This window comes from Mauremys mutica, chromosome 7, assembly GCF_020497125.1.
Source record: "Mauremys mutica isolate MM-2020 ecotype Southern chromosome 7, ASM2049712v1, whole genome shotgun sequence".
In the NCBI taxonomy this organism is placed as follows: Eukaryota; Metazoa; Chordata; order Testudines; family Geoemydidae; genus Mauremys; species Mauremys mutica.
In genome coordinates this window covers 87,010,571-87,037,080 of record NC_059078.1, presented here as the reverse complement: position 1 = coordinate 87,037,080, position 26,510 = coordinate 87,010,571, and the positions used below count along the sequence as shown (strand labels likewise).

Sequence of the window (26,510 nt, the reverse complement as noted above, 5' to 3'; positions counted from 1 at the left end):
CTTTCAGCGCTAAAACTTTAGTCGTTCAGGGGTGTGAAAAAACATACCCCTGAGCAACAAATGAAAAGCGCCAGTATAGACACTGCTTTATCATCAGGAGCTGTGCTCCCAGCAATAAAGCTTCCACCCCTCATTTGGGGTGGTTATTTATATTTTTTTAATCACTGGGAGAGCTCTGACTACACTGGAAAGTGTGACTACACTGCCCACGTCACAGCGCTGCCGCGGCCACGCTGTAACGTGGCAGTGTAGTCATACCCTAAAACTCAGCATTCCTACCTTCCACTCCTGTGCTCAACCCATGTTTCTCTCCAAGGAACAGCCCCCTCAGAAGGTAAGACACAGACTCATCTCTCAGGCTTCCCTCCCATCCAATTTAAATTCCACTGTTGCCTTGCCTGGGCACATATGGGGCTTGTCAGCTGAGCCCTGACATTCCTGATTTTAACAAGCTGCTGACTTCCATCTAGCAATCTGTGCACAGGGTGGAATCTTACCTTTCACATGCTGTCTGCATATTGCCCGAACCCCAGTGGGAGCACTGAGAATTAGTACCTGCCTATCATTTTTAGATAGCACAAATGATCATAACACTTGAGTGAATAGAATCATAAAAAACTGAGATATGTGCAACACAAAAGAAAGAGCTAGTAAAAGGTACTGTGTAATTATCCACTGGGAGGGAATAAGATAGTCAGAGACAGAAAGCAGGGTACAAGTTCTCGGAGTGGAGGAGGAAGAGTAAAAACACATTAGCATAAGCCAGGAATGGTCCCATATCTAATCAAACTGTCCCTTGTTACTTGCTAATCGGTACATTGTTACTGTTTAACATTGGTATGGTGGCAGCATGTAGAAACCAACCATTGTGCTAGGCCCTGTATAAACATATAGTAAATGACAATCTCTGCCCAAAAGAACATTACTCAAACAATCCAAATTATTGTATGACCAGCAGTGTTGCTAATTTTCTCTATTATTGACACCACCTTAGCTGTTGATTTTATTTATTTTTAAATACCCACTAACGTGCATTTTAAAGTCTGTTTGTGGAGAGTCACATACTCTACCACTGGCCACGGCAAAGGGAAGGGAAGAGACTCCATTAATTCAAAGGGCTGCTGTTCATTCTAAACCAAAATTTGAACAGTATTTCAGCCAGTGTCAATCAGTGAGGCTCCACTGCCTTCAGTGAGGCTATGCCAATATACCAGCTCAGGAACTGGCCCAGTATGTTTCTGAAGTCCAACTGGCAACTTGAAACCTGAGTGGGCTTCCTGCTCTCTTGCATTCTAAAGCCATGTGTTTGTGCTCCCAAGTGTAATCAGTTTGGTATGTGTTATTGAGAAGCATTGTGACACTGAAACAGAACACAGCATGCTTTCTTTGTGTGCAACTGATTAACTGAGGACTTGGCTACACTTGAAAGTTGCAGTGCTGGTGGAGGCTTTCCAGCGCTGCAATTAGTAACTGTCCACACCTGCAAGGCACATCCAGCGCTGCAACTCCCTGGCTGCAGCGCTGGCTGAACACCTGGTCTGCTTGGGGTGTAGCGAGTGCAGCGCTGGTGATCCAGCACTGCTCATCAAGTGTGGACACACACCAGCGCTGTTATTGGCCTCCAGGGTATTAGCAGATATCCCAGAATGCTTTTAACTAAATTACTCTCTTTGTTTTGTTATGCAGCCTCTCTTTGTTTTGTTGTGAACTCGGAGCTCCGGTGCTTATCAAACACCTCCTGTTTGCTGTGATCAATCTGTACCTGACTGTGAACAATCACAAATGAGATAACCCCTGTGAATGAGGCAGGCAGGGAGTGAGTGTTTGCTTGACAGAAACAGCGGGGGCAGAGGGGAGAGAGGGAGTCCATTGGATGCAGGCTGTTTGCAGTTAAGAGTTAAGGGTAAGGGCTCAGGAACATTTTCTGATTTTTCAAGGCAGGAAGCTAACACACAGTGTTGGCTCCAAAAATCCACTCTCTCTCTCTCTCTCTCCCCCGCTCCCTGTCACACTACACCCCACCCCACCCCACCCCACCCCCCTCTTTTGAAAAGCACGTTGCTGCCACTTGAATGCTGGGATAGCTGCCCATAATGCATCACTCCCAACAGCGCTGCAAATGCTGCCACACACCAGCGCTGGTAACTGTGAGTGTGGCCACACACCAGCGCTGTTCCTACACAGCTGGATGACCAGCGCTGTAAACTCCCAGCGCTGCAACTCTCAAGTGTAGCCAAGCCCTGAGGAAGCTAATCTGTCCATATTGCATCCTCACCAAGGTCTCTTGCTGGGTTTTGTCCTGGGGGTAAAGGAGAAGAGGGACATTAGCAAGGAAGGGAGACATCATTTCAGGGAAGTCTATCACAGTTTTCTCAGTGGACTGCAGTGACTTCTGAATCTTCAGAGCATCCTCATGAGTCTCCATGGATTTGCACAAGGTGATGGCACGGCATACTACATCGGGGTTGGACTAAAAAGAACAAAGAAAGGCCAAGTCATCACTCCGTGGACAATCACAGTCCTAATCAAAGTTAGCCTTGCACGTTGCGGGAGGAGATAGATACAAATAAAAAGCAGCACCCGTCCCTGCTACTTAGTCAGAGCAGCAAAAATCTAAGTGAACAAAGCAACAGTTGCTAAGATACCCAGCAAGGAAATTGTTCACAGAATGTAAAGGTTTATTTTCCCCTAGCAATTCTCCCCCGCCCACCCCACCCCCCCAACTTGTGTACACCGGAACCTTTTTCATTATTCCATTGTAGTCCAGGGGCAGTCCCATACAGCCCCCTGGCTTTCTTCTGTATAAAAAGTGACAACTAGAAGATATATAGCCAGCCAAGCTAAGTGCTTTAAAGATGAATGGAAATGAAATTTTAAACACCATACAATGGGAAAAGGCTGGTGTAGGCATCAAATTGTTGTGCAGAAATAAACACTGGAGAAAGAGGGAAAATTAACTTAGACTTTTCACCTGAGTCAGGACATCTGGTCTCTGTGTTGCTCTTGCAGTGGGCTGATAGAAATATGGCAAGTATTTTCTATGAAAATTTTTGAACCAAAAAATTGATGTCATCTGAAATTTTACTAAATTCTCTGGTGGCTTTTTTTAAGTAAACAAAATTGAATTTTTTTGTTTCAAGGGTTTTTGTTTGGGGCTTTTTGGGGCGGGGCAGGCTGGAAAATAAAAAAAAGAAAATTTTCAAATTGAAATTAAAGTAAATGAACATTTTTGTTTCACTGGAGGAAAAAAACTAAAGATGTCGAAGAAATCAGAAATGTCCATTTCCTACAGAAGGTAATTTTTCATCACAAAACTTTTTGCCCAGCTCTAATGGTAAGTGACCTCTCTAACACATAAAGGGAACTTGCAAAGAGGGAAAGGAGGCATTTGTGCCCCTTTTTGCTTCATTATGAGGTCTGAAGAGGCCTGGGAAGTTTGTTTTTTAATATTAGAAATGCTGGTGTTGTCTACCCTGGAAGTCTCCATGGTAGCTGGAGAACATAGTGACATCCAAGTTCCAAGGACATGAAACCTGACTAACTGGGAGGGGGAGTTTCTTCAGACTGTTAAAAAACTTAAATGACTGAGAAGTACTTTGGGAAGGAAGTTTGGAAAATTCAACACCCCCCTTGCCCTCCAGCTAAGGTCCAAGAAAGTTCTACATCTACATTCCTGAGACCTCCAACATGACTCTGCAAAATCAGAGAAGGCTTTGACACTCCTGATATTTCTAGTGTTAAAAACAGCAGAAGTTATTTTGTTTTGTAAAAAACCTTTTCAGAACCTCTTTATACATCTTAAGAAGCCAAAAATAGAGCAAACCTGTTTTATTTTCCTTTGGAGGTCACTTTTAAGGCTCCAGTCCTTAAGTAATTTAGGTTTTAATGGTGTCATCAATTGCTGCAGGTCAACTAGGACCCTGAATTCAAATCTTGGCAGAAGAATTTGTATATCAGCTATCTAAAGTTTTTGGTTTTTTATTACAGAAATTAATGTATTGGACTGGAATCTGCATATATGCTCTTTCAGAAGCCTATTACCATATTATTTATTATTATTGTCCTAAAAGGGACAAAAAATGCAGAAAGTCAACCTAGTAGTTTTACATCATAAATCTGTACCATTGTTTTTCCCCCAACCAATTACCAATACTTGTTTGCTCAGCTCTACAATCACTATCATGCCAGTGTCCACCATCTTCTTGCACTTGATTGACCAGTCCTGGAAAGGAAGGTACTGGCATGACTTATCCAAGAAAACGCGGAGCCTTTCCTAGGAGACAAGAGAAGAGGGGAATGTTATGGGCTGTGTTCACATACACCATGGCAAAAAGATGTGTACATTCTTCACAGTCTTAGGAGAGACTATGGAAAATCTGGGCAAATTGTTAAGCTCCACACTGGGGGAAGACAGACTTTCAGCAGAACTGGAGCATGGATAGATGAAATATGTTTATTTCTCCAGTCTCAAATTTAAAAACAGACAATCCCAGATCTTCTGGGGGATGAAAGGATGCCGGTGTTGGCACCTACTACACTGTGGTAAGAGGAAGATTTCTTGCAAGACCTGTCACTGTGAGAAAGAATTCCTATAGGTTTAAAGGCTTCATATGAAGCAAGCTCTCTAGCTTCAAATACAATCCAGGAGATCCAATATCTGTTCTCTCTGTTTCATAGAAACCCAAATTCCAACTAGGGATAAGAAAGGAGGCTAAAAAAACCTGACTACATGGATGGACTGCTGACCAGATGGAATGGCACTTGCATCAAAGGGAAAGAGGGGAGAGTGACACATAGCTGCTCCAAAATCCCCTTGCCACATCACACACCAGATCTTTGTAGCTTCTTCAGAGACTGCACAGTAACCCACCATCCTACCCAAAGCTAAATGAGTGCTCCAAGTGGGTAAGGGAAGAATGCAAAAACATTCAAACAACAGTAAAAGCAGCAAAGAGTCCTGTGGTACCTTATAGACTAACAGACGTTTTGGAGCATGAGCTTTCATGGGTGAATACCCACTTCATCGGATCCACCCATGAAAGCTCATGCTCCAAAACGTCTGTTAGTCTATAAGGTGCCACAGGACTCTTTGCTGCTTTTACAGATCCAGACTAACACGGCTACCCCTCTGATGCTGTAAAACGCTGTTGTTTGAAGTAAGTCAGTGGCATATCAGAGGTAAGCAGGACTTCTAAATCTCCCCACGGGAGAGACAGGGAAAGGGACCCCCTTTGCTAGAGTTGCTGAGGCCCAAACCCCCTCCCTGTATCCCATGATTCTCACCTTACACCAATTCCCTTTTTAGGCACCTTTCCTCTGCAGTGTAACCATTTGCACTGCCAGAGACAGCACAGTGTAAATGGGACTTTACGTACATGACACTCATGACCAACGTCTGCATGGAAATTCCTGACTAGCAGGTAGGTAATAATAGGCTTAATCTACTTCCAACTCCCAAGTCATTCTCAGGTTTTGTGACCATCCTGATCAAACACCGGACAGAAGATCTTGCGTTGCTTTCCTTTTCCTACCTCTGTGAAACTCGGGTAACAAAAGCCACTCATGATATTCTTCCCCTTCCTTGCCCCTCCCTGGGACACCACTATAGTTGTAAAGGCATCTAGTGCCCAAAGCCAAAAAGGTTGCTGGGTTCTTCAGGCTACTTACATCTGTGCGATTGTCCTGCAAGATCTTCCCAACCATTGATACCACCAATTTACACATGTGGCAAGGGATGGTTTTCTGGGGTTAGAAAAGAGGAAAGAGTTACTTGAGAGGGGCCTGCATGTTGGTACACCTCTACCTCAATACAACACGACCCGATATAACACAAATTCGGATACAACGCGGTAAAGCAGTGCTCCAGGGGGGCAGGGCTGTGCACTCTGATGGATCAAAGCAGGTTCGATATAACGCAGTTTCACCTATAATGCGGTAAGATTTTTTGGCTCCCAAGGACAGCGTTATATCTTGTCTCTGTATCATATAGTGAAAGAAGAAGCTAGCTTCACATAACCCCAAGTTTCAGCCTCTGCTCCCCCAATTTCTTAAAAAAACCCAAACCCACATTCCCCTGAAATCTCACATGCCCCATCTCATCCCAGGATAGATTTTTTCTGGGAAGGTTTGTTTTGTAGGTTTTTGAGGAGAGGGGGGCAGAAAAGGAGTTTTAAAGCTACCATGCTTCCAAAAATTCCTGTTATCATTTAATCCAAGAAAGTTTTCTTAGCACCTTTTTGTCCTCCCATCTCCAAACTCATATTTACTTTGCCTGTTGGTGGGGTCTTTGGAGTAGGGGTCCAGTTGGGGGAATGACAAGAACTGGTTTTATCTCCATACACCGATGCATGTTATAACACGAACATTTATAAATATAAAACCCTTTACAGCACGCTGACCTGCTGCTGGCACAGGTGGGTGTGGGGAGAGGAGTAAATAAAAAGGGGCAGGAGATTGGGCGGGGTAAAGAGATGGAGGCACAGAGAGGGTAGCTTGGGGACTGGAGATAGAGGGGGTGGCACGTGGAGCCGTACTTCTCGGTCTCAGATGGGGTATGGGCAGGGAAGAGGAGCTTCATGGGGAGGGGACAGAAGACTGAAAGGGGGGAAATATAAGGTACCTGGTGAAGGGGCTAGGAGAAGGAGCATGAAACAGAGGCAGAAAATAAGTGGCATGGAGTGGGCCTAGGTGACTGCAGGAGACAGAAAGATGGAGTCTGATCCCATTAAACATTTTGAATTCCTAGACATTTCAGATATAGAAAATTTCAAGCACTTAAGTTTTACAGAATGAATAACAGACTCCCCATCTCATCTGCCATCCCCATGCCCCCAGCTTTCTACCACTGCCAGACCCCATCCAGGTATTGCACCACCACCACCCCTCTCCACATGGCTTCCCTGGACTAGCTAACACCTGCAAGGGGGAGCCCAGCTCTGATGGGACTTGTGAAATCTGTCAGAACAGGGATCCTGCCTGCAGACTTTATACACCAACCTAGCTTGCACTTCTGGCACTAATACAAAAAAACCCAATAACCCACAGAGAAACTCTGAATCAAAAAGGCTCATTATTTAAAAAGAGCACAGGACAAAAGCACACCTCAAAAGCAGCACGCTAACCCTCCAAAACGGTATCAGCCTTCCTTTATGTTAACAAGTCTAGCAATGACCAGGTAAGGCCTCCAGCCAGTGCTAACTGTTTCTATGGGAGAGTTTGGGGGGTTTAGTGCATTTCCCATTTAGGAAGGAGGTGGAAAAGAAACTGTCTCTTGGCCTGACTGACTGGTGTGCAACGTGATATTCAGCATGGAAAGAGGAAGGAGGGAATTAAACACAAGGTTGGGATGAGTCATAAGGTTATAGAAAAGCAGATTTTCCCCACACCAGGCTGAGGGAAGAGAACAACTGGTGTGGGAGGGTCATCACTCTTTGCAAACCGGTTTTTATAGTTCAAAGTGACTTTTACACTTGTAGCCTGTTTCCCACGCTTAGCCAGATGGTTTTCCCCTTCTCTTTAACTACCTGACGTACACGGGGCCCAATTCCCACTTACACCAAGGCCTCTCGACATTAGTCTAGCGGCAGAAAGAGACTTTAAAGAAGCCATGAGACTGACAGACAGGGGGTCCTCACTGACATAGAACTGGTCTAACGACTCTTTGCCAGCCCTGCTCCCAGCCCCCAGTATAGGGGAACTTTGGGGGCATGTCAGTGCAGGCCAGGGGCATGACAGGAGTGTACTGCTTTTCAGCTAAACTTTGGGAGGCAGAGAAAAGGAGCCATGGGAAGAAGAGCGTAACTTAGAGCAGCCCCAAGGCTAACTCTAGCTTACACCAGAGACTGAGTAGTGCCCTGAACATCCCCACAATATGGAGGACATACAGGTAGCTTAAAAGACACCTTAACCATCCACCCTGTTCCTGCTCCAAGTGCAAGGATGGGGAAATTGAGAATCAGACCTCCACTCATTATGTGCACAGAAGCCAATACATTTTATTGGCCATAGCAAGTTGCAATTTTTCCAGTACACACAGTACTGTAGTTAGAGAGATCTAGGCTAGTCCAACAATTATCTTCAGTTTCTACAGAAAAGTTCCATACGTGGGAACTCTTGGGAAAATGCATAGGCATCTGTACATACTCACAAGCTTTTTATTTTTATTGGAAGGCCTGTAAATTCTCCAGCATAAGTCTTACAGGGGCCTAATGTGACCTCTGGAATTATGTATTGTTTCGAACAGGTGCAAGAGTTACATGTCCATTCCTATAAACATCAAAGAAATAGGGCTGTCTGTTAGATTGGTGGCAGCCTGTCGTGGAAAGGGTATGAACCATGCAGAGCAAAGGGGCTGAAAGAGAGAAGTCAGCCAGTCACTCTCTCCCTTTGGTTCATTCACATTGTGCAGTCCTATTGGTATCAAAGAAAGACGCGATACAAAATGTTGGGAGGACACAAACAGTTACAGAAAAGTGCAATTCAGATGTCAGCTCCTTCCTGTAAGTAGCGCCTGAACTTTACAGAGCTGCACGTGGGAACAGGGCTCTGGCAGAAGAGAACAAGCCTGTTCAGACTACGCACTCACCACAGGAAGCTTGTTCCAAACAGTCTGCTGGCAGTGCTCCACAGACCCACACCGCAAAGCCGTCTGCACATCCTGACACCAGTTCTCAGGATCCTCTGTGCACTCTTTCTGCCAGGAGAGGGGGCTCGCCACAGCTGCCAATGAGAGAGAAAGGCCATTTTCAAACTGCACAATTCAGAGGCTATTCAACCTTTGAAGAAGAGTTACCACACACTGTTCCATATGGAGGCCTTGCCCATATGTCTCCATTCTAAGACAGCTGTATTACATTTTATCTGGAGGAGTTGGCAGTGTAGGCCAATTCAGCCTATATTATGTAGCTCTGTAGGTCCTATTAACTCCCCAACCCCAAACACTGATTTGTTTCCGTCTCCAATTACTGGATTAAATTATACCTCCAGCACACAAGAAACCCCTAGTTCTAATATGCTAAAAACCATGTAAGAGTCAACCCAAAAGAATTTGGAGGCATCAGGGAGATAAATTAGGTGAACTTTCGAAAGAGGATTCCAGAAACTTAAGCCCCAAAGTTCCTCCATTAGATCTCGGTCTCCCAGGACTCCCTGCCAGTGCCTTCCTTCACACAAAGGATGCCTTGAAAAGGAAGAATATTAAAGCCTTTTCACTATGATTGAAGGGCTAACATTCCTGGCTGGTATGCATTTCAGCACTGAACTAGCTAACTAGAGTACCGGTACTAGAGGAACTTCAGGGAAGTTTCCCTGGTATTTTCCTGTGCAATGTATCATTTTCTCATAAGGAGGGAATGAAACCAATGCGGGCTAGTTCATTTCCGGACAAAGGGTGCACGTTGCATGGGGATAGCATCCGAACAGCAGTGTGCGAAACTCAGCCATTGTATAAGATACAAACTTGAGCTCTTGCCTTCAGAAACTGCTCTTTAACCTCTTTAGGGTTTATCCAAAGCCCATTAGCAACCAAACCCTACCAGACAAGCAGGGCTGGCTCCAGCTTTTCTGCCGCCCCAAGTGGCCAAAAAAAGAGCAGCGGCATTTCGGCAGCAGCTCAATCGCGCCACTTCTTCTGCGGCAGTCCGGCGGGGGCCTCCCTCTCTTCCTCTTCGGCGGCAATTCAGCAGCAGCTCAAAGAGGAAGAGAGGGTAAATTCCCGCCGAGGACCCAGACGTGCCGCCCCTTTGAATTGGCCACCCCAAGCACCTGCTTCCTACGCTGGTGCCTGGACCCAGCCCTGCAGATAAGACTTCCACTCCCTTAGGGTGACTTGAAATCAAGTTTTGCAGTGGGAAGCAGTTCAGGACTGTGGATAAGCACATTAGCAGGAAGTTTCACATAAGTGATGAGCAACGAAACTGTGAAAAAAATTCATTTAAATAGGCATCTTTAAGCTTCAGGGTGATCACCTTCTCGGAGCTCTTGGGTCAGACTTCTGCTGACACAGGAAGACATCACTGTATCCAGTTTTGCAAATGTGTACCTTAATCTCACTGTGCCTCAGGTCCCAGTCTGTAAAATGAGAATCATAACTCCTAGCTTGCGGGAGTGTTGTGAAGATAAATCCATTAATGTTTGTGAAGTATTCCTATACAATGGTGATCAAACACCACAGAAAAGCCCTTGAAGAAATTAGTAATTACATATTTAGTGTATACTCTGGATGGTGTCCAGTAAGTAACACATGGGACCATTCACTGAATGAAGATAAAAGAAAATATTTAACTACCTCATTCTCTGAGCACTAAATGAGGCAGGGCTCCTGTAGATAAAAATACTATCTCATCATGAAGACTCTTATAATGCATTATTGAAGGGGGCAGAACTAAGGTTATGTAGGCAACCACAAATCTGGCAATTCCTAACTTGAGTGATTGCCTTTCCAACCTTAAAAATGTTCTTTTAATATACTTTATTTGTATAGAACATGTGTATAGAACCATGTAAGTGCTCAGTAGATGAGCTGTACTAAGTTGGTAGCATAGGCTTTGATCTAGACGGCTCCTGCCACAGGCAAAGAACAGGAACTGGAAAATCAGAAGTTACAGGAAATTGAGGAATTTAAGACTCTCCCATACTCCAAGAAGAGGAGGTGATGGAGGACAGAAGACTCCTCCCATCCTGCCTCTTGGCTCTTCTGGGGTGGTATTATAAATAATTGTCAAATAAACTACTCAGTTAGCTTGATCCTCCTCTTAGTCACATCTTGTTTTCCCTGGCTCTCTCAACACTCAGGACCTGTTTTAATATTACAGCTCAACCTAGGCTGTTGGCTAAGAACAGGAAGTAATCCAGAATATACAAAGTGAGGTTTGCTAAAGCCAGAGTGGGACTGGCACATAGCAAATTTCATGTTAAACACAACAGTGACAACAAGTCAAGGAGAAAATTCCACTTGACCCAAATATATGCTAGAGCTCAATTACTGGGGTTTGGTCCACATCGCAACTTCCTTGCGGAAAGCGAAGAAGGTCAGAGCTATTGACACATTACTGAGCCCTGACACAAGCAGTAATTTATACAGGTGAGTTCTAGATGAGCTAGGTATTATTATTACAACTACGGTACTACCCCTGCTTTTATTAGATATAATGGGAGGGACAGAATTGTGAGTTTATTCCAAAATGGAGGGTGTGACAAGCTATAAATCTTCCAGGCTAGAGTGAATGACAGTCTAGTTATTGTTTTATTCCTTTATTTTAAGAGTGCAGGACAATGACCCAAATCCTTAGGTACCAGATTTTGTAGGTATCTAATGGAGAGTCTTCTTGACCTACTGTGACAGTGGCTGTAGCACGAGTCCCCATTCCCCAGATCAATCCAGGTATGGCAAACATACAAGATACCCCATTGCACATCACTGAATAATCTGTTCAAAGGGCATTGCTGTCTAAAGCAAGATTAAGTGGACTGTGGAGAACCAAGTTAAAAATCCTGGCCCCACTGAAGTCAAGGGCAAAACTCCCAGTGACTTCAATGGGGCTAGAATATCACACCAAAATGTGCTGCTGGTTACTTCTGATTTAAGTCTCATAGTTGTGCCAACTCCATCCTCACTAGTTTGTCTGCCCAAGTACCAGTGATGTTTGCCGGTTAGCTTTCTATCTTAGAGAATGGATGCTGAATCTACTTTAAAAGCCAAAGGGAGCATTAACTGCTGCCTAGAAATAGCCCAATTCATTTAGGCCCAGTCAGAAAGTTAAAAATGCAAGTTGGGACAAAGACAAAAAATTAAGTACAGAAGGAAGATTTAGAGTGAAACTAAGAGGAAACAAATTGATCTCACAAGCCAACACAACCAGGTCCTGGGTACAGAGAACTATGGGAAGCAGGTGGTGTTTAATGTAGATAATGGGCAGTAGTCACTGGTTCACCCCATTAGAATTGCTGCCAGTTAAGCACCATCCCTAGGGGATTCTTCTGTGTCCCACCAACATTCACATAAGACAGAAATTTAAAACATGGCATGAACTCCTGGCCCCACTGAAGTCAATGGGAATTTTGCCATTGGCTTCATAGTGGCCAAGAATTGATTTCACTGGGTCCAGAATTTCACCCCTTATAGTTACTGTGTTAAGTTCTGATGGGTGCTCAGTGCTGTACAGAATGGGAAGGAGACAAAGACCCTGTCCTCAGAGTTTACAATCCAACAAGCATAGAAAAGGTACCATGTGAAAAAAACATACTTCCCTCATCTAGCTTTAATTAAATCCACCCAACGTGCATAAGTATCACAGGCAGTGGAAAGTCAGGAGGCAAATAGTAGGAAAAATAAATCAATCAATCCTACAATTTTAATGCCTGCAGTAATTTTTGCTTTTTTCCACAGAATCTATTCTCATTTATTAAAATCCGATACTCCAGAGATCACCTTCCCATTTTAAACCATTACCTTGCTAACAGAGCCTACAAGAAAACCATATTGATCTACACAGCAGAAGGAAAAGCCTCTGTTCTCCCTACACTCAGCAGGTCCTTTGCCTCTGTCATAACTATAAAGGGAAGGGAACATCCCTCCTATGTACAATACTATAAAATCCCTCCTGGCCAGAGACACCAAAATCCTTTTACCTGTAAAGGGTTAAGAAGCTCGGGTAACCTGGCTGACACCTGACCCAAAGGACCAATAAGGGGACAAGATACTTTCAAATCTTGGTGGGGGGAAGGCTTTTGTTTCATGCTCTTTGTTTTGGGGTTGTTCGCTCTTGGGACTAAGAGGGACCAGGCATCAATCCATGCTCTCCAAATCTTTCTGAACCAGTCTCTCATATTTCGAACTTGTAAGTAACAGCCAGGCAAGGCATGTTAGTTTTATCTTTGTTTTCTCAACTTGTAAATTCCTTTTTGCTAAGAGGATTTACTTCTGTTTGCTGTAACTTTGAACCTAAGGCTAGAGGGGGTTCCTCTGGGCTCTATGAATCTGATTACCCTGTAAAGTTATTTTCCATCCTGATTTTACAGAGATGATTTTTACCTTTCTTTAATTAAAAGCCTTCTTTTTAAGAACCGGATTGATTTTTCCTTGTTTTAAGCTCCAAGGGGGTTGGATCTGCACTCACCAGGAATTGGTGGGGGGAAAGGAGGGGGAATGGTTAATTTCTCCTTGTTTTAAGATCCAGGGGTTTGTATCTGTGTTCACCAGGAACTTGGTGGAAAAGTCTCTCAAGGCTACTGGGAGGGAGATAGTCTGGGGGGAAGGTAGACAGAGTTTCCCAAATAACTCAAAGGATTTGGGTGGTCGCAGTAAAACCAGATCTAAGCTGGTAATTAAGCTTAAAGGTTCTCATGCAGGTCCCTACATCTGTACCCTAAAGTTCAAAGTGGGGAAGGAACCTTGACAGCTTCAATAAGGTGTCATCTCACAAGCCTAGTTAGGACCCTTGCAATGTGCTATTGCATGGAACTTCAACGGCCTCCAGGCTCTTTTCCATACCCTGTGTTTTGCTCAACAGGAGGCATTCTTTGGTGACTCATTCTCTATAGTAAGCATTTCCTGTCACAATGGCAATGCTGGCAAAGAGATTACAGGCCTGCACATGTTTATATCATTTGCCCCACCTTGGTTTTCCAATCTGCTGTGTAGCAATTGGAGTGAAGGCTGGACACCCAGCCAACCCCTGCATCTTAACCCGAAGAAGACTCGGTGAAACTGGTACTGCTTCCCAGGTCTTCAGGAATGGACTTGGCAGAGTCTAGAACCAAGGCTGGGCCTCACTCTTTACTGCCTGCTGAAGCTTCCGCTAACTGCTACTTGTGCTCAGGGCTGGCTCTAGACCCCAGCGCGCCAAGCGTGCGCTTGGGGCGGCTCCGGTGGACCTCCCGCAGGCATGCCTGCGGAGGGTCCGCTGGTCCCGCGGCTCGGGTGGACCTCCCGCAGGCTGCGGGAGGTTCACCGGAGCCGCGGGACCAGCGGACCCTCCGCAGGCACATCTGCAGGAGGTCCACCGGAGCCGCCGGACCAGCGACCGGCAGAGCGCCACCCCACAGCGTGCCACCCTGCTTGGGGCAGCGCAATTGCTAGAGCCGCCCCTGCTTGTGCTGATCTGATGGAGGCATTGCATATGGCATTTTGAAAGAGTATGTCATGTAAATAACCCTCATAAGCCCAAATTCATCTCTGATTTCATTCTACTGACTCTGATGGGCTTCTATTAAGGATAAATCTGGCCTGCAACATTTAACCTGTCTCCTTAGTTATTCCACTGGCACCAGCAACACAAGCAACTGAAACTGCAGCAGCAATTGACTGAAAAGACGACTCAGAACAGAGAGGTAACAGAGCATTTGGAAAGTGGCTCCAGTGCTCTTTGCAGAACCCAGGTCTTTACCTTGCCAGGAGAAGAGAGTCAGGAATTCAGGTCAGAGCTAGTCCCAGGCTGTCTCCTTTGCTGCGATCTCTACGAAAGACTTGACAGTGGTTAAGGCAGCTGATGTGCCGAGATCCCTGCCCATCATGCTGATCAGTAATGTCTCATTGTTTCTTTTGGCTCCCCACATCTGCCTGGCTGTATCCACTCAGTGCCTTGTGTCTCGTACTTAGTAGGGAAGCTCATTGGGACAGGAACTATCTTTTTGCTCTGTGTTTGTGCATCGCCTAACACAAAGATGCCCCGGTCCCTGGCTGGGTCTCCTAGGTGCTACTGCATTACAAGTAAATAGTAAGTATAGCTGTGAGCTAAATTCTGTCTGACAGCAAGAGGCAGATGGCCCTGAGCAAATGATTGTAAACTGACCTTTAAGAAGGTCATGTCACATTCCCAACCAAATCTCACCAGCTGGCTCTATTGTGATGCCAGGCTACTGTGAAGTCTAATGAAGCAGTAGTTGACCAAAGGTGCCAAAGCCAAGAGGCGGTTTCAGTTTACAGTGTAGTTTGAAAGAGATTTATGTTGTTCTCATGACTGAAATATGAAAAAAAATCTTAAACTCCTGTGAAATGAACTTTTTTCCTGGAGCCCCCGTGGGCCATTCCCATTGCTCCAGCAGAGTTCCTAGTAATTGTGACAACAGCAAAAGATGGCAAAGCCAGTGCACAGGGTGACAAGCTCTTTTTGTTCACGAGTTATTTGCTCCGTGACCTCCACCTTTTGCTGTTAGGGGCTCTCAGCATACAACTCACAGCTTCATTTCCCCACCAAGACATTATGGAGATCGCCCATTGTGTACCAGATGCAGTGAACTGGCTATAACTAGATCCAAAGCTGCACAAGCCAGTGAGCTTGTTCACAAAGATCTCAGGGAATCAGCTGTGCTGTGCACACAACACATTCCTCTGTGACTGTAGAGCAACCAGCCTGTTCCTGGGAAACATTTACTCTCCTGAGACTTCAGTATCAAGTGGGGAATTGCCTGTTATTGATGCCATCCCCATAAGCCCTTCAGAAAGACGAGGCTCAGACCAACCAAGAATTGGAAACAAAAAGGCTGTGAAATAAAGACAATATGCTTGCATAGGTCTTAATATTAAAGCATGCTGAAAGTAATGAATGCTGTAGGAATGGTACCATAGGCCTCCATGTCTCTCCCAATAGTTTTCTTATAAGATACGTGCAGTGTATAGTGTGTGTGTATATATATATATATATATTTTCCCCATTTGTCAGTCTTGCCAACTCACGCTGGGCTCTGAAAGTCAAGCTGGGTTCTTTTTCCTCTCTCACATTTTATCTATCACCATTACTTAAAGGGTCTGCAGACCAAGTAATACCCTCATTACACGTATGCAAACCTATTGCCTGCATTTGGTTTGCACAGGTTGGCCCTGTAACTGGAACTTAGTAAATAATTCTGTTGCTGACACACAAAGAGGAGAAAAGTCCAGATCACTCTGCATTAGGTGGGCTGATAGCAGATATGTTGAGTCAGATGGTGGTGTTTTTATATGGTTACTTTTCATAGTAAAGCCACAGTAAAGTGCCATTAAGATTCTGCCATCACCTCCTCTCTCCCCGCCACAATGTTGCCAGGAATTTGCCAGAAATGCCTCTTTGATTCATTTTGGGACCTGAGCTTCATTTACAGACACTGCCTGTAAATTCATCTCTTGCTCACTCCTATAAGTCTCCCTCAGTCTCTTACTGAGGGAGCAGCAACCCCTTCCATTTTTTTCTCTCTCCTGAATGTCCCTCTTCTCTTCCATGATCCCCCATGGCTCCCCTAACAGTCTTGCGATTTTCATGTGTGTCCTCCAGTTGTGTCTCTGATCCATCACCTCTCAATCTGTTTTGCTTTTTGGATACTTCAAAGAGAAACCTACCAGTGACATGGAGTGGGAGAGAGCAGAAGAAACAATTTCAGCAGAGCTGCAAGAGTAATTCTGTACACAAGGTGGGAGAGGACAGATGTACTGAGTTAGGTACCCTACTGAGCAATAATATTTTAAGAGCACCTATATTTGCATTGCAGACCTGCCCTGGGACATGCAATAGGAATTTCAAGCCTTGCTCTAATTTTATTTGGTTCTCTTTAAAATTGCTGGTATGCACCCAAGGGCTGCAGTATGTGTAGTTCGAATAGTCCACCCAATTATTTTACACTCCACCACCAGGGCCATTAAATAATCTTCCAAGTAAGTAGCAGGTGCAACATTTTTTTAAAAGCCATCACTCAACACCATGCACAGGAGTAGGCAGACTGGCAGGGACTGCCTATCAGATGTTACAACACTGAACTAAACCCAGATGGATCTATCCAGGGCAGGATGGTGCAGATTGCAATTAATGGCTTCAGCAAGACTCATGTGTTAGCCCAGAGCTCTGACTGATACTGACATGCTATTACAGGAGAAAAACAGGTTTAGCAACAAGACTCCCTTGGTATCCTAGATGGGAGCATACGCCCTGAGCTTTTAGAGTCAGCCACTGGTCTAGTTACAAAGAGGCTCCATACAAACACGGATTTATCGGTCATTGCCCGAGGGCTGCAAAGTGACAGAAACCCTCAAAAACACATTTCTGACCATTATTTAAAGTTATAAGGATTTGGAAGAATAGTTTTCAAAACCAATAAGACTAGCCAGGGCCAGTCTGCAAGAGTAAAGAAAGGCTGCCACGTGCAGTTCCTTGTAGTACCAACCCCTCACAATGCCAAGATCCCTCATCATTATTCCCTCTCCCCCTACACTCCTCAGCCATCTATTAGTTGCACATCAGGAGGGCTGGCTCCTAAAGGAGCATTGCCTAACTGTCTCTTAAAGATCATCTGCTCCAGTCCTCGGTGGAGTAGTTCTATGTCTTTGCAAGATTTTAGTTATCCACTCCCCTACTGAAGCATTAGAGCTGCAGCTTTAAATCAATTTCTGGGATTTACTGTTTGCTTTTCAATTGCGTGTTTATATTAGGCAAATTATGGTACATTTGCATGCTGTATATTTCAATATCTAAAACCTACTAAATGGTAAAAGCGAAGAGGTATTTTTGGAAGATATGAATGTATTTGCAAAACTTGCATCAACATTCCAGTTCAAATATTCATGCCACCTATAATTTTTTACACACACACAAGAAGATATAAAAGTTTCCTTAGAAATAGCTCTCTCCTGCTCTTAATGTATTATTTAGTGTCTCAAAAGCAAATCAGAAGACAAAATCCCAAAACAGAAAAAGTCAAGAGTGAGGCAGGGGGGAGAAAAATTTCCAAATAGCAATTCAAAAACTTCCCAGTGTTTATGTTCAAAATGCTGCATTGTGGAAATTGGCTGTGGATTAGTTTTAACAGTGCCTAGCACAATGAGACCTGGGTTCTGGGATGAAGCCTCAAGACACTACTGTAAGGGCAATTAAAATAGTTCCGATAATATTAACAAACCACAAGCTAAAAATTCTAGCCAAAATGTTCAGGCTTTGGCTGCCTAAAGTGAGATGCCCTAAATCCATATTTAGGAATCTATATTTATGACTTGATCTTTAAGAGGTGCTGAATGCCCACAAGACCTATAGAAGTCAGATTTGTAGTCAGTGCAGGGCCGGCTCCAGAGCCCAGCAGGGCAAGCACGTGCGTGGGGCAGCCCTTTCCCGGGGGGGCGGCAGGCTGGGCTGGCGGACCTGCCGCAGTCATGCCTGCGGGAGGTCCACCGGAGCCCCGGGACGACCAGACCTGCCGCAGGCATGACTGCGGAGGGGGCGCTCGTCCCGCGGCTCCAGTGGACCTCCCGCAGGCATGACTGCGGACGGTTCGCTGGTCCCGCGGCTCGGCTGGACCTCCCGAAGGCATGCCTGCGGCAGCTCAAGCAGAGCCGCCGGACCTGCGAACCGTCCGCAGCTGCGGGAGGTCCAGCCGAGCCGCGCAACCAGCGGACCCTCCGCAGTCATGCCCACGGGAGGTCCGTGGCGCCTCCCGCGCATGACTGCTTGGGGCGGCCAAAAAGGTAGAGCCGCCCCTGAGTCAGTGAGCACCTTTGAAAAACCAAGCCACTTACCAGGCCTGTAAGCACCTAACTTTAGCACCCATGTTGGAAATTTTTTCTTCACTACTTTTATTCTCCAACATCTGGCCGATTTTAAATCAGAATGAATTGCATCATAGCTCATACTGGAGCATCAATGGTAGGATTAAGGCTCCAGGCTGGAATTAGTAATTCAGGTTTCTCACAGAAGACCTCCCACACACTTTTCCGATGAGTGTCATATTTAAGTGCAATCAACTGAGCCTTCTGCCAGGGCCCCGGTGCTGGGGGAACAAGATCGACAGGAACAGTGAAAAGGTTAATGATTTCAGAACACCTGGAAGAAAAGAAAAAGTAAACAGCAGGAGGGAGGAGAGGGGAGAAAAGGAGCCATGGTTTGTTTTTTAAATTTAATTGAGGTCTCACTCTGGAAGAGGCAGTAGCACATACCACTGTTCAGTCTGGTTACAAATATTCATCTGCAAGGATGACACCCTCATTCATCTCTTTCTCCATCAGTTATACAAGCAAAGGGCAAAAGTATCTCATCCTTGTTGCCCATTTGTTTTCAACCCAGCCAGTCCTACAAGCTGGGTGCTGCAATCTGTCTCATGACCAACTTGTCCTCCTTAAAGCCTAATCACAAGTCTGCCCTGGCTTACCTAAGCAGTCCATGTTTTTAAAATGCACTCAGTCACCTGCTCACTTTGTATTCTGAGTAGGGCTCATTTTGCCTAGAACAGCCAAGGTTTCTAGCTAGGATGGAAACCGTAATCCAGGTCTAGTCCTATGGTCATAGACGCAGACTTTAAGGCCAGAATGGACCACCATGATCATCTAGTCTGACCTCCTGCATGTCACAGGCCATCAGAACCTCACCCACCCACTCTTGTCATAGACCCCTAACCTCTGGATCTCCTCTTGCATTTTGTTTGGAAGTACCTGTGCCATTTGACAGTTCCACAACAGATAATACAACGAGCTCTGCATTAGTACCAAGGGTCTATTACTTTTACAGATGGAGGGACAGACCCTTAGCCATGTCAGAGCCTCTCTTGGCACAACTGGGGGAAGAGGTTTGAGCAAAGGGCAATTTAAGCCACCTTTGTGCTCTCTTGGTCACCAGGGCCAGTTCGGCCTCAATGTTATTTAGAACAACTCTACAGGCCCTTAAGCCAGCTGAGTATCACCAGAGCACTGCACTCTACCATCACATCCCCTATGCTCTGGGTTGGGGTCAGGAGGAAGCTGAGGGATGGCTTTATAGCAGCTGGGATTCCCTCCCACCAGGGGAATCCTCAACCTGCCCTGCTAGGGCACTTTTCCAGCCATCTTTGCATTAGTAAAGTAGCAGCCAGAATCTGGCCTTAGATCATGCTTTTGTTACACTTCAATGGAGTATCCATGTCTGCCTTTGCGGGAGTGAGTTATTTTTAAGATATGTAGGGTAATATCCTGGTTCCACTGAGGTCACTGGCAAAACTCCCACTCACTTCAAAGGGGCTATAATTTCACCCATACTATGTACGTTTTATGACTTCTAATGGTTTAGCGCTTTGGGCTGCAAATGCTGCACTGATTTTTGTGCTTCCTACCTGTCAGAGGCCTAGACCTCGAAACTCCTTACTCACAGGGGCAACCCTGAGTAAACTTAGTAGGAAGTGTCTGCAGGAAGGGGCAGTTACTTCCATTCAGTTTGTTAAAGACACAGGACTGTTCACTTAAATTTGGTTAATGTTAGAGCTAGTCAAAATACAGGAGAACCTTTCCGCAAAAGTTTTAGAAACATCAAGTTCCCATTTCACAGGCTATGGAATGGACTCATTTTCCATGACATTTTCTGAGATTGATTTAATTAATTAAAATTTTTCTTTTACTTGGAAACTGTTTTTGGTAAGAAAATGCACCTGTTGGTAAACAAAAAGTTGAGAATGAATGCAGTAAAATGATAGAATTCCCAAAAAATATTTCAGTGGTGTTGACAATTTTTGCATAAAGAGTTGTATTGGAAAAGGCAGGTTTCTACAAAAATCTTGTGAAAAAAAATTTGACCAGTTGTAGTTAATATTCTGCAAGAGGCTTAAAGATGACTCGCGACTGATACTGACATGATCCTTGTCAATCTAGTGCCCACAGGAAGGCTCTGAGCTACACAGCAGAGACATTGGGGCAACTTCCCGGCAGAGCAGGATCCAAGAATACGGAGGCTAGGGAGTAGCAGAAACCTCCTCCAGCTCTCAGGGGTGGGGAGAGGCAATGAGAAGAGAGAGAGAGAGAGAGAGAGAGAGAGTCCAGTGGCCAAATGCAACTTTTCAACAATATCTTGTTTTAGTGTTCGCACAATTTTCTTTGTAGATTCTGAATGTCAAGACCATAAATTCAAAGAAACTGCCTGAGGACACCTTGTCACTGCTGAACATTTTGAAATATGTGCCAGTTACCAACCCCCTTCAGATTTTTAAATGAAATGACAGTGAAAGCAATTTCATTGAATTTCAATTATATTTTAATGAAAGCTTCATGCTAATATTTTGTTAGGGAACATAATTAGCTAGGAAGTATATATGTTAGGTCTGTATTAGCAGTATACCCTGCTAGTACCCCTCTCGTCTTCCCCTCCACTTCTTCCAGACCAAGACACAAGATATATTTTTCTTATACTCTCATAGCATGCTTATGACAAATTCTTACATATTCACTCATGAGAATTAATTTTCAAATATTGGATAATTATAGACAGTAACAGATTATAAACCAAATACATGGGCAGCAGTGTTTTTACCTTTTGTTTTCTTTTTATGCTTCTCATTGGTTACTTTCCATGCCAGCTATCACTACCTGCTTGCAGTTTGCAGCTTGTTTACTCCTCATTCGGTATGTGTGTTTGGTTTATCTTTGACAAGAATTTGATTAGAATAATACGGGCATGTTGAATCTGTTTCTGTGATATATTTTTACAAAAATATGGTAGAGTGTACTGAGACGCACTTTCATCTTTCAAATCTTGTGATTGATTTTTTCAGAAACAGAGTGGTTTTTCAATGGATATTCAACTGCCAGCCTGATCCACAAAACATGACTGAGAATAAAGATAGTCAGAATAAAGTGCCATGAGAATAAAGACAAACATCAAACATAAGGACTTTGGTGATAGTATATGTGAGCAACTCCAAGCATGACTTGATGCCGATAGATAGCACTCTCACAATATAATGTCACAGAAAGTGTGTCTACTTACACATCATCCTTAAAAGTAGAGAGGCACCTCAAAAGACAGGGACAAGAAAAGAGCACCATCTCACCAAACAAGCAATGGTGTTCTGTCATTTCTGACTTCATCTTCCTACAGCACTGCATCTTGACATCAAGAATATTTTGGTTGACATCAAGAATACTGGTAGTTTGATAAGTTGACATAAATATTTGGTCACACATTGGCTCCTGTATCAGCCACAGTGTTCACTGACCCTGGTGACATGAGGATTGCCAAGGCAACAGCTTCAGACAGAGTTATCAACTAGAGATACTTCACAGAAAGTCATCTGCACAGTCATGGATGGTTCTGCAGGTCTTTGGGTAGCATGCTGGCTAATAAATGGTATCATCAAGAACTTTGTGACCAATTTCAGAGCCTGTGCTGAACACAAGTTAGCAGCACATGATGTATTCCTTGTCTTAGACAGGTACAAAGACTTTAGCACAAAGAATGCCACAATATCTAGCAGAGCTACAACGGCAAGCGGAGTGCATCAGTTGAAGATATGTGGAGGCAACTGTGTACATAAAGTTGTTTTGACAGTTACCGAAAATAAGAAACAGTTGATAGACATCATTTGTACAGCACTCATTCAAGCAAGAAGTTTCCCTATCAACACACACTAAAGCACTTTACACACACAGACAACACCCCAGCTGAAATAAACCTGTGAGATGTAGTGATCAAAAATATGGCCACCTTGCATGATCAAGCCAACATCCTTATACAGTAAATGGTGATGGTTGCAAAAGAGAAACCAGTAGGAGTAGCAGTATTATCATATGACACTGACATTTGTCTTACTCTTGCACCATTATCTGGAACACGGCCTAATATCTTTAGTGATTATGAAACCCTCAGTCCGAGAGAGCTGTAATAGACATCACGCTGCTGCAGAGCAGCACAGGAACATTGTACCAGGACTGTTAGCTGCCCCTGGACTCTCAGGCTGGGATACAGTAGCAATGTACCTTGTAAATCTATGAGCTGTGAATGTAAGAGTGCCAAACTGCCATGTACCATATTGTATGCATGCTGAAGTGCGGTGTCGTGCAATGATGTGACAAAATCAGCTTTAGCATTTGCAGATGAAAATAGCAATGACAAGTAGTAACCTGTATTACTCATATATTAAGGCACTCAACTTACTTTGAATGGGGAAAAAATTAGTAATTGTTTATAATGATTCCAAAATGAAGTATTTGGTTAAAAATTATAACTATAACTTTGTTGAATGCATATATTTATGATTTGTTGAATTATTTCACATTAAAAATAGTGGTCACTATCAAATGAAAATTGAGGTCCGTGCTATACCCCAAACCACCCACCTCATATACTCCTATTCAAATATGTATTGTTATTGATGTTGCAAACCTTCAATATGTTCATTTCATGGATTAGAACTCTTCCACTTTGATTTTGTTTGACCCAAATCATGCAAACTCTTACTGATTATGGGTGGGAGTGGCGAAGGTGCGATGAAATTTCAACAAGCTCAATAGTGGTAATGTGTCATTAGGCTGATTCTTAAAGTATATGAACTTGCAATACAGAATACACACACACACACACACACAAAATACAACCTCATATGGACCCTAAAGCGAGGTTGATCAGAGTAGCTGCTGAACTAAAAGCCCCTTGTCCCTTACAATAGATGGGGTCAAGTCTTGCATCGATCAGATATCTAGTAGCCAGAGGTGGAGATGAAAGATTGAATCTGGTCTGGGTATAAGGACAGCACCATTGCTGAAATGCCAGTATCCTCACCTTCCAGCAGATGGAGGAGGTAGTGGAGATGGGATTCTCACCAGGGCATTACTAGTGGGGCCTTTTCCTCATCTTTTACCTTGGCCTCAGTGGGGTTACCTCTCAGTTGTGTAGGTGTCATACCCTTTTTGAAGCCTTGGCTTCAAATTTCGTGCTGTACTCCCACTCTCTCAATGAAGCAATTGTTCATGTTGCTACATTACAGGCCAGGATGTATTGCATCTTACATGTAGGGAAGCTATACAAATCTCATTCTAAAATGGATGCCTTTGTTCTAGTTTCAAAGCCTTGTCCTGGCAACAAGCTATCACATACTAGCCTATGGCAAGGCCGTAGAAATTCAGGGGCATTTCCCTGATGAGAAACCTGCCCCTCAACCCAATTCCAGCTGCTGGGAAGGACGAAGGTGCTGGGATTTCTGCCAGGTGGGGTGGATAAAAATCTATGATTTAAAAAACAAAATTGGATTTTTTATTTAAATGGGTATTTGTTTAAATTAAACAAACTTTTTAAAAATAAAAATATTTAAAATTAAATTCGAAATGACAACCTACGTTACAGTCTAAATTTATTACAATCTGTTAAAATCCCCTAAATGAAAAAACTAATACTGAGAAGAACATGTTTGGCACCAAGTTTTAAAGCAAGTCAGACCACTGAACTGGTGGAAGTCACTGGCTAAGCACCTGGAATCAGAGTTTGTTGAAGTGCTGACCAAGCTTTGGACAGCAATAGCCTCTTCTGTAGGTGCAGAGAGAATAATTCCTTCATTTCATTGTATTCAACTAGTTCAGTTCAGTGACTACTTAATTCAATGGTAAGATGCCAATTGGAAGCTGAAAAAAGCAGCAAAGCTTGTTTTCCTCTTCCAGTCTAGAAATAAAAACTAGGTAAAAGGATGAGACCTGCTCGTTCTAAAATCTTGAAGGACAGTGACCAGAAATAATCAGTTCAATTCACTAACTACAGATAATATTCCTTTTGTCTAGTAAATAAGTTAATTTTAAATGTTGAACCTGTTTTGGTGAACTATTTGATAAACATGTTTCAGAGTGGTAGCCGAGTTTGTTTTTGCTGATACAGACTATGAGGAGTCCTTGTGGCACCTTAGAGACTAACAAATTTATTTGGGCATAAGCTTTCCTGGGCTAGCTTATGCCCAAATAAATTTGTTAGTCTCTAAGGTGCCACAAGTCACTAAGGTGCCACAAGGACTCGTTTTTATTTGATAAACTTTTTTCTTATGTATCCAGCACATTTAAGACTGAATTTGAATTTCTACTCAAATAGAGCTTGACAGAAATCACAAGTAAAAATTAATAATCTAGTACATAAGTATATCATTCGCCATTTTCTCACATAATAAAGAGAAAACTAAAACTATATAATTGCTTAAGTAAATGCTTATAGGTATGGTGTATCCTTGTGGTTAGCAAAAAGCAGCACCACATTTTGTGTAAAGATTATATTTAGTTGCAAATCAACAATGAGAATCAACCTTTCTTTAGGAAAATGAGAAAGTATGAATGCAAAACAATTAAAACTGCTGACTTTACTCAAGGATTCCTGCCGGGGCGGCTCCAGACACCAGCACACCAAGCGCGTGCTTGGGGCGGCAAGCCACTGGGGGCACGCCACAAGGGTGGCAGGCAGGCTGCCTTTGGCGGCGTGCCTGCGGAGGGTCCGCTGGTCCCGCGGCTTTGGCGGACCTCCCGCAGGCGTGCCTGCGGAGGGTCTGCTGAAGCCGCGGGACCAGCAGACCCTCCACGGGCAAGCCGTCGAAGGCAGCCTGCCTGCCGTGCTTGGGGCAGCAAAATGCCTAGAGCCGCCCGTGTTTCCTGCTTGCTGATTTAAATTGCTTTGATTCAAATTAATCCACCCTCCTGCCTGGGTGATGATCCTGACACCCGCTCAAGAGCTAACATCTTGCATATCAGCCTCTTGTTGGTGAGTGACGCATTGGATTTCCTTTCTCTTCCAAGCTGCGAGAAAGGAGGACTGATCTCTCTCTCTCTCGCACACCCTTTACTCATATTTCCTTACCTAGAGCCCCTGACAGTTCACAGGTCTCTGCTACTCTGCCCCTTCTGGCTGTGAAAAGGGAATCTCCAGTGCTCTATCCCTCCGCTCGCCTCTATTTGTTGGGACTTCCTCCCCTATGACTAGGTCCCGCACCGGCCGCAGGAAGGTAGCTGCGTAACTGAGGCTACACTAAGTGCGCCAAGTCCACTGCTTATAACACTACTCATAACGCTCTCCCTGTTCCCTTGTGCTCCCTGTTTATCATATCCACCTGTTGTCTCTCCATGTAACTTTATTACACACAAAGAAGAGATACTGCTCTTAGGGTCAGGAACCATTTTTCCATTATTTAGGTGCATAGCACCTAGCACAAGGAGGCCCTGCCACTTAGCAGCCCCAGTACAAATAATGCTGAAGTTACCATTGGGAAGGTTCTCTTTGCAGCCATAAAGCCTACATCATTTAAATAAAAAAAAAAAGTAAGTCAGTTCCACAGTTCAGAGCCTGCACTCACCAGGGAAAGTTCCCACTCCAAGCCTTGTCTATAGATTTGTTATAAAGCCAATAGTCTGTAGTCAAAAAGAGGAAGTAGCAGGTAGTAACTAGGCCATTGGTCCAAACTCTTCTGGAGTCATTCCTTTCCCATGCCCCCACTCAGAATCATTTGGGTTGCCAGCAACACCAAACATATCATTGCATTCCTCTCTCTGTACTGCAGGGAGATCTAATCCACTGGTCCTATCCTAGCCAGGGCTAATACATGGTGCCTAGCATAAGTCTAACTTTCCTCTAATAGTGGAGATTCCAGTCTCCACTGGCAGTTTGTTCCTTTGCCTAATTGTCCTCACATTTCCCCTGGTATTTAACACTACATGCCAAGGAGGATTTAGGAAGACAGTTGACCCTTAGTCATTCCCAGATTTCTGGGCACTGACTTTCAGATTTGCCAATCATCCATAGCTGCCATTCACTTCCAGTGGAGTTGTAGGTACTCAGTAATTATGAAAGTCAGGCCCATGG

The 26,510-nt window shown here is 44.1% G+C and overlaps 1 protein-coding gene across 2 annotated transcripts in view; it reads right to left on the bottom strand.

The window, feature by feature from the left end:
- LOC123373709 (prosaposin-like) overlaps nt 1-26,510 on the bottom strand; it is a 45,793-nt gene that overhangs the window by 14,527 nt on the left and 4,756 nt on the right. For both annotated transcript variants that reach the window (XM_045022792.1, XM_045022793.1), the window contains exons 2-5: nt 8,585-8,718; nt 5,668-5,742; nt 4,148-4,273; nt 2,276-2,470 (exon numbers count right to left, since the gene is read on the bottom strand). In XM_045022792.1, coding sequence (XP_044878727.1) covers nt 2,276-2,470; nt 4,148-4,273; nt 5,668-5,742; nt 8,585-8,718 — 530 coding nt within the window. The remainder of the gene's footprint in view (nt 1-2,275; nt 2,471-4,147; nt 4,274-5,667; nt 5,743-8,584; nt 8,719-26,510) is intronic.